Source organism: Mastomys coucha, unplaced genomic scaffold (assembly GCF_008632895.1).
Source record: "Mastomys coucha isolate ucsf_1 unplaced genomic scaffold, UCSF_Mcou_1 pScaffold16, whole genome shotgun sequence".
NCBI lineage: Eukaryota > Metazoa > Chordata > Mammalia > Rodentia > Muridae > Mastomys > Mastomys coucha.
Window position 1 is genome coordinate 80,054,400 of NW_022196898.1, and position 8,061 is coordinate 80,062,460.

Here is an 8,061-nt window from a genome sequence, read left to right on the forward strand (position 1 = left end):
GAGCTGTTTCTTTGTGAAAAACAAAAACAAAAAAAAAGAAAAAAGAAAAAAGAAAGAAAGGAAGGAAGGAAAGAAAGAGAAAGTGAGAGAGAAAGAAAGAAAGAAACAAAGAAGGAAGGAAGGAAAGAAAGAAAGAAAGAAAGAAAGGAAGGAAGGAAGAAGGAAAGAAAGAAAGAAAGAAAGAAAGAAAGAAAGAAAGAAAGAAAGAAAGAAAGAGAGAAAGGGAGAAAGAAAGAATGAAAGAAATCTGAGCAAGCCAGGAGAAGCAAGCTAGTAAGAAACATCCCTCTATGGCCTCTGCATCAGCTCCTGCTTCCTGGCCTGCTTGAGTTCCAGTCCTGACTTCCACTGGTGATGAACAGCAATGTGGAAAGTGGAAGCTGAGTAAACCCTTTCCTCCCCAATTTGCTTCTTGGTCATGATGTTTTGTGCAGGACTAGAAACCCTGACTAAGACAGATGTTATCACTAAGTTTTGTCTCTCTGAAAAGAAAAACTGGCATTTTAAGTGGGATGAGAGTAAGGGAATACCACACACACACACACACACACACACACACACACACACACACACACACACACACACGTATGATCCTTATTATTCTCCTGTTTCTTGATAACTTTTTTCTCAGCTGATGTAATTGTTGGCTTTTTTTCTAAAGTTTCCCCCTAAAACGTCCAGATGCTATGATTTCATCAACCACAAACAAACGGGGCAGGGCTGGTGAGGTCCTGAGAAAATGAACAATTCCTGGAAAACGTTTATATTCTAACTCCCTATCCCGAAAGGACGAGATGGCCTCCTACCCACTAGCACTGTGAAACCAGACAATCCATCGTTGTAGCTTTTGCAGTCAGCTTAGTACTACATTTAAATTATTATCACCAGATAGATTACTTTTACTTCTTTTGCTCTTTAACTTCTTTTGAGGCATTAATCAATGGTGATTGTTCAGTCTCTGGGTCCGCAGAGAACACGTTTGGCCTCTGACATGGTGACTATCACCAAGCGACACTATGTTCAAACATTCAACTATTTCCTGGCCAAAGACCAGTCTAAAGATTATAAAGTAAAATCAGCCATTCTTTTCTGGTTTAGGTAGTAATTCAAAAGTGCAATTTCTCTCACAGTTTAAGAGGTAAGTATCCTTTCATAAAAAATTATCAGTCTGTAAAAACTTCCCAGTGGCTGAACTCATGGGCCTGTGAGTGGTGGGGCAGTTAGTGCTTTCACTCACGTATCCCGAATGAGATAACTTTGGAGTGTAAGAACCACCTGACAGGGAAAAAGAAAGAAAGAAGCACATTGTTACAGAAAACCAGGAACTAAGAGAGTTACACTACTTACTTTTTAAAGTATTAGCTTTGTAAGAAAAGCACTCTAAATAATATTGTACAAAACAGTATTTTAATATGGACCTTTATTTCTGAGTCAATTACTCAGAAATATTTAATGGCAAGTTTGATCTAACAAGAGCCAGTAGGATAGTGGGTTTGGTGGTTTTCAAGGGCTAAGAGCACCAGTTCTTTACCATCCTATTTAGTATGACAATTAGTGTGGCCCAGGAGTGGTAGGCTGAGGCACTAAAGTGAGAAACACTCGGATATGAGTGTGTTCAAAGATCAGAAGCTGGACTGTGTGGAAATAAGACCCCAATATCATATGATCCTTACTCTTCCATTGTTATTTCTTTATTAAACTTTACTATCTATCATCATTGTGTGGGGGTGCCTGCATTCGTGTGTGTGTGTGTGTGTGTGTGTGTGTGTGTGTGTGTGTGTGTATGTGTGTGTGTGTGTGTACATGCACGAATGTGCATCCACAGCATAAGTGTGAAGGTCAGAGGACAACTAGGATTGGCTTTCATGTGGGTTCTAAGGACCTAATTTAGGTCATCATGATACTGGAATTTGGGGGACTTCTTCATGGTTGCCTGATGATACAGGAGAAATCCAGGTCACTTTGTGGGGTTCTTAGTCTTGGAAAAATAATTTAAGAATGGGTTAAAATGAAAGTTCAAGGACAATTTTATTAGTTAAAAAAAATAATCATAGCAAGTAAGCTGAAAGTCACAGCAGCTTCTTGGAGGAGAGCAAGGAAGGAGAGCAGGAAGAAGCCACGCCCTTTGCTCTTTACTCGGTGTGGAAGTCAGACACGTGGTGGGAAAACAGCCACCTGGTAGGGAGGGATGCTTTAAAGAAAAAGGAAAAACGATGCATTTATGAAATTCTTAGGGAAATGGGTAGATTTGGGGAATATCATCCTGAGTGAGGTAATCCAATCACAAACGAACACATGCGGTATTCACTCTCTGATAAGTGGATATTAGCCCAGAAGCTTCGAATACCCAAGATACAATTCACAAACCACAAGAAACTCAAGAAGAAGGAACACCAAAGTGTGGATACTTCCATCCTTCTTAGAAGGGGGAACAAAATACCCATCAAAGGAGTTGCACAAACAAACTATGGAGCAGAGACTGAAGGAAGGACAATCCAGAGACTGCTCCACCTGGGAATCCTTCTCATATTCAATCATCAATCCCAGACACTATTGTGGATGCCAGCAAGTGCTGGCTGACAGGAGCCTGATATAGCTGTTTCCTGAGAGAGTCTGACAGTGTCTGACTAATATGGAAGTAGAGGCTCACAGCCATCTATTGGACTGAGCACAGGGTCTCCAATGAAGGAGCTAGAGAAAAGACCCAAAAAGCTGAAGGGTTTGCAGCCCCTTAGGAGGAACAACAATATGAACTGACTAGTACCCTCAGATCTCCCAGGGACTTAACCACCAACCAAAGAGTATACATGGGGAGACTCATGGGTCCAGCAGCATATGTATATCAGAAGAGGGCCTAGTCAGTCATCAAGGGCAGGAGAGGCCCTTGGCCCTGTGAAGGTTCTATGCCCCAGTGTAGGGGAATGCCAGGGCCAGGAAACAGGAAAGGGTGGGTTGATGAGCATGGGGAGGGGGAAAGGAACAGGGTTTTTTGTTTGTTTGTTTGTTTGTTTTTTGGAGGGGAAACAGGGAAAGGAGATATCATTTGAAATGTAAATAAAGAAAATACCTAATAAAAAAAAGAAAGAAAAAGAGAGTGCCAAATGCTAAGGAAACTCAAAGTGTTAAAGAAAGCATATTTTCCAAAGAGATAGAAAGATTCTGGGGGACTCTGAGAAGGAAAGGCACAGTATCTCATTAAAGGTAAAATGACTGCATTTATTTATTTATTTTTTTGACATGTCTTAGGTGACTCTGCCTTCCAAGAGGTAGTCCCTTGGCCTGGCCCAGCTGGGACATTAGGTCTCTACCCAGGCCAGAAAGCTTGTTCTCTTGATGAGAACGCTGTTTCTCCTAAGGAGCCCTTTCTGTACTCAGACTGTAAGTACTTTTATCCCCTAGGCCATCCTGCAGGGCCATCTTAATTCCTTTCTAACAAATAATAGATAATTATCGTGTCTTGACTCTTGAAGTAAGAAGTCTGGAATCACAGAATTGTCAAGGTTGCTTTCTTCTGAGAGCTGGGAACAAACAATGTGTCCCAGGCTTCTCTTGGCTGCACGGGACTATTTTCAGGGCCTGCACGGTCTCCTTATATTCTTGACTCTGTTCAAACTTTTGTTTTACATGGACATTAATATATTTAGATCAAGAGTAAACTTAATGACTTTAAGTTAATCACATCTTTATGACACTCTTTCCAAATAAGGTCAGTTCTAAGGAATGGGGGATTAAGACTTGGCATATGAATTAAGGGAAGGACACAGTTCAATCACCATCTCATAATTCACACTGCAGCCTATGCCTTTTCTCTACTAGAGATATATACAATACACTGCAAGCACAACAGAATCCCACAAATGTCCTCTATTTTGACATGCCACCATCATCTACAGTGGGTTGTTGGCATCATATGGATACTTAGATTCATAGAGTTATGACCTTTAATAGTTGTGCAAATACAAGTTTTCTCCTTTTTTGGTTAGAATTTTTAAATTTACATTTCAAATGTTATCCGATTTCTTGGATTCCCCTCCAAAAAACCCTTTTTCCCATCCCCCTCCCCTTGTTCACCAACCTACCCACTCCCACTTCCTGTCCTGGCATTCCCCTGCACTGGACCATAGAGCCTTCACAGGACCAAGGGCCTCTCCTCCCACTGATGACCAACTAGGCCATCCTCTGCTATATATGCAGCTGGAGCCATGAGTCCTTCCATTTGTAATCTTTGGTTGGTTGTTTAGTCCCTGGGAGCTCTGGGTGTACCAGTTAGTTCATATTGGTTTTTTGTTTTGTTTTATTTTGTTTTGTTTTGTTTTGTTTTTTTGGTTTTTGTTTTTTGTTTTTGTTTTTGGTTTTTCAAGACAGGGTTTCTCTGTGTAGCCCTGGCTGTCCTGGAACTCACTCTGTAGACCAGGCTGGCCTCGAATTCAGAAATCCACCTGCCTCTGCCTCCCAAGTGCTGGGATTAAAGGCGTGCGCCACCACTGCCCGGCCTGTTCATATTGTAAACACAAGTTTTCTAGTAGACTTGGATTTAAAAGCATATGAGAATGTGAGAAATGACGCACCCTTTTGTGAATTCCCTGTTAAATTTACTCATGTATTTACATTAAGATAGTGTTTTCTGTCCAGGCACTGGTGGCGCACGCCTTTAATCCCAGCACTTGAGAGGCAGAGGCAGGTGGATTTCTGAGTTCGAGTTAGAGGCCAGCCTGATCTACAGAGTGAGTTCCAGGACAGCCAAGGCTACACAGAGAAACCCTGTCTCGAAAAAACAAAACAAACAAACAAACAAAAAGATAGTGTTTTCTGATCTTGGAAAGTCGACTCATGTCTTCTTAAAGCAGGAGACTTTAGGGGAACCCGTAATTCTGTGGTGTAGGTAGACAGATTCTGACTGGGCAAGGGCAAACAGGTGGACTGAGCCCTACTAAGATTTGCTCCGAATGCAAAGGGAAGGCATGGTCTGTGGGGAATCCACCACAGTGAGCCGTGGATCCACCACAGTGAGCCGTGGATCCACCACAGTGAGCCGTGGGACCACCACAGTGAGCCGTGGGACCACCACAGTGAGCCGTGGATCCACCACAGTGAGCCGTGGATCCACCACAGTGAGCCGTGGATCCCCCACAGTGAGCTGTGGATCCACCACAGTGAGCTGTGGAACCCCGAAGTATAGGACTGAGTCACAGAGAATTCAATTCAGAACTCAACCCTCAAAACTAACTAAGCCTGCTATTTGACTCAGTCAGGAGGGTCATAGTTCCAAAATATTTAGCAGGTATTGTTGAGAATTCCCAATGTCCATTGGAAACCTTCTCATGGTAATGCAGACACAGAGAATGTACCTTCAAAGAAGTCCCTGCTAAGTTTCAATAATATGGCTTGGTGAGAGCCTGGCTGCTGTCGTGGTTGTAATTGGTAGTCATGGCCATTGCTATCTCAGAGTTCTTGTGAGTTTTTTCATATCAGACACACTTGTCCTGATGCTTTTCTCTCTTCTCTTCCTTTACCCCTTCCCTCCCACTCTTTTCTTCTCCTTACACAATAAATCACAGCCATATATTTGCTATGTATATTAAGACGTAGCTTCCCAGACTACTTTAATAAAAACATGACCGCAATATAGTTCAACATCTCCCTGCGTCAATTTTCGATGCCACAACAAGGAGATTGATAGTATTATGGCGAAGATTCATGTTGAACATCAAAAAGTTATGCATGGCCAAGCATGGCAGGTGCCTGCCTCTAACTACGGAGGGCAAAAACAGGGTTGAAATGTTTGAGATCAGCTAGGGGAACACAATAAGAATCTGTCTCAAAGGACTCAAACCAAAACAAATCAAACCAAAATGAGGGAGGGGGAGATGGGAGATGAAAAGAGCTAGCCCTCCTAATATTTGATACCAGCTCTTCATTTTTGCTTGTTTGCTTGCTTGCTTCTGATTACTAGAAGTCCTTGCTAACTCTTGCTATTTTCATTCATAGACCTTTTTTATTTTTAAAACAGTGTTATGAACTGGTAACACCTTTGTATTTCAGTCACAGACACATATAGAAGGAAGAAAATGTTCCTCTCCTGTCACTCGGTCATGACTTCCTGTAAGTTTGGAAACATCCAAGAGTTAAATGGCTGCTCCTAAATGCCTTTTGTATTGCATGAGCAGTGTGCCACATGCTGTGGCTTCTGCTTTCTATCAGCTAATTTTCACTCATCAAGCAAGAATTTATTGCACAACCCACTTGCACATATCACTACACAAAGGGACAACCGTCTTCGGTGATTTTTCAAGCACATTAGAAGAAGCCATTTGATAAATTGCCTCTGACTCCAGGCATGTGGCAAGAGGAACATGAGGATTACAGTAATCTTGTGTAGCTGTTCCAACTCACCAAATAGATTTTGATCTTAGCTTTTCCGTTACTTGTCATCTGGTTAATCAATAAAGCATAGCCAGATTATGTCATTTTAATCCCTTAGTAGATGTTTTAGTGGGGATACTATAGCATCCAAAAAATAAATAAAAATAAAAAGATTCTGTAGCAACTGCCTAGCTCAAGGTACCACCAATGAAAGGAATTGGGTGGTTCTAACAGGGTCTCACATTGTGGAGAAAGTATAAGCGATCACTGAGTGCTAGCCATACCACATCCATTGTAACCAGATGCTCTGCAGCATTAAACCTTTGCATTTCAGTTATAGCAGCAAAGTAAAGCAGAGAACCAAAGCCTTTTTGTTGTTGTTGTTCAGAAACCCCATCCATCTTCTGAAATGTGCTAACAACACTTGAGCTCACAGTTGCTTCCCATTTCAGATATCAGCTTTCAGAAATATCATGACCCATGGATCTGTTGGCTAACGGCATTGGATTTTAGTACCGGCTTTGCTTATTTTTTGAGGAATAGAGTCCAAGGCAAATAGTCATTTAACTCCTCTCTCTTTCAGGAACTTCTGGGAGATTCCTGGAAGAATTACACGGCTGTTCTTTTTACCCATGCAGAAAAAATCGACGAGGCTGGGTTGAGTGAAGAGGAATATCTGCGTGAGGCTTCGGACACACTATTAACCCTGCTAAATTCTGTTCAGCACAGATATGTTTTCCTGTATGAAAAAGGAAGCTTGTGTAATGGACAAAGGATTAAAATCTTAGAAAGAGTCATGGAATTTATAAAAGAAAATCATTTTCAAGTTCTTAGTTTTACATAAAATTTAAGTGAAAAGAAAAAGAGTGCTAGGTATTAATCAGGGTCAGAAATCCGATTCTAAAATTTGCCTTTCTTCACATGAATATGGGGCATGAGAATTCGCTGTACAGCCATTGAGCCCCTTTGGAAAAAAATTGTAAATAAAAACTAGTACCAAGGATTCAAGATTTCATGATATCAGAATTATACTCATAAGTATTTATCCAACAGAAAAGCATACATTTGTGCATTTAGAAATATGTATATACAGGAATGCTTACAGTGGTGCCACTCATCATAGTTAAAGACTAAAAACTATCTAGATGTACATTAATAGAATAATATTCAAATTGTGGTTTATTAAACCACTGAGATATATAGTGTGAGAATGAACAAGCTCAATCACTTGTAATAGTAGTAATCAATTATCTAAGTACAACACCAAGAGCAAGAAGCCAGACATAAAATGCGCTCAGTGACTCCATTTGTATAATGGTCAGAAACAGTCAAAAGCTAATGCAACCCCACTACTCTGGTGTGAAGAAGTGCTGGGCATCAGCAAAGTAGAAGGATGTTGTGGGGCAGCCACAGAGATGTTGGTAAGGCTATTTCCTGATTTGGAGGCTGGTTTCATTGGATGTGTGCTTTGTGAAAACGGAAGAAACTTTCCTATAATGTATGAGCTCATAACTGTATTTGTAAGTATAATTGTGAATGAATAAACTTTCTTCCTTTTTAAGAGATTTACATCACTGCTGACTTGATGCAAGAATAGGAAGATTGTGTAACCCTGCCAGAGTGTGTTTCCTCGTATACACCACCTACACAATCTAAACTTTTCTTTTTTTTATTAGATGTTTTCTTTATTTACAATAT

At 40.8% G+C, this 8,061-nt stretch overlaps 1 protein-coding gene across 1 annotated transcript in view; it reads left to right on the forward strand.

Annotated features, from left to right (window-relative positions):
* The window catches only part of Gimd1 (GIMAP family P-loop NTPase domain containing 1), a 14,985-nt gene extending 7,778 nt beyond the window's left edge, over positions 1 to 7,207 (forward strand). The window contains exon 2 of the mRNA XM_031376173.1: positions 6,947 to 7,207. Coding sequence (XP_031232033.1) covers positions 6,947 to 7,207 — 261 coding nt within the window. The remainder of the gene's footprint in view (positions 1 to 6,946) is intronic.
* Positions 7,208 to 8,061: the final 854 nt, after the last annotated feature.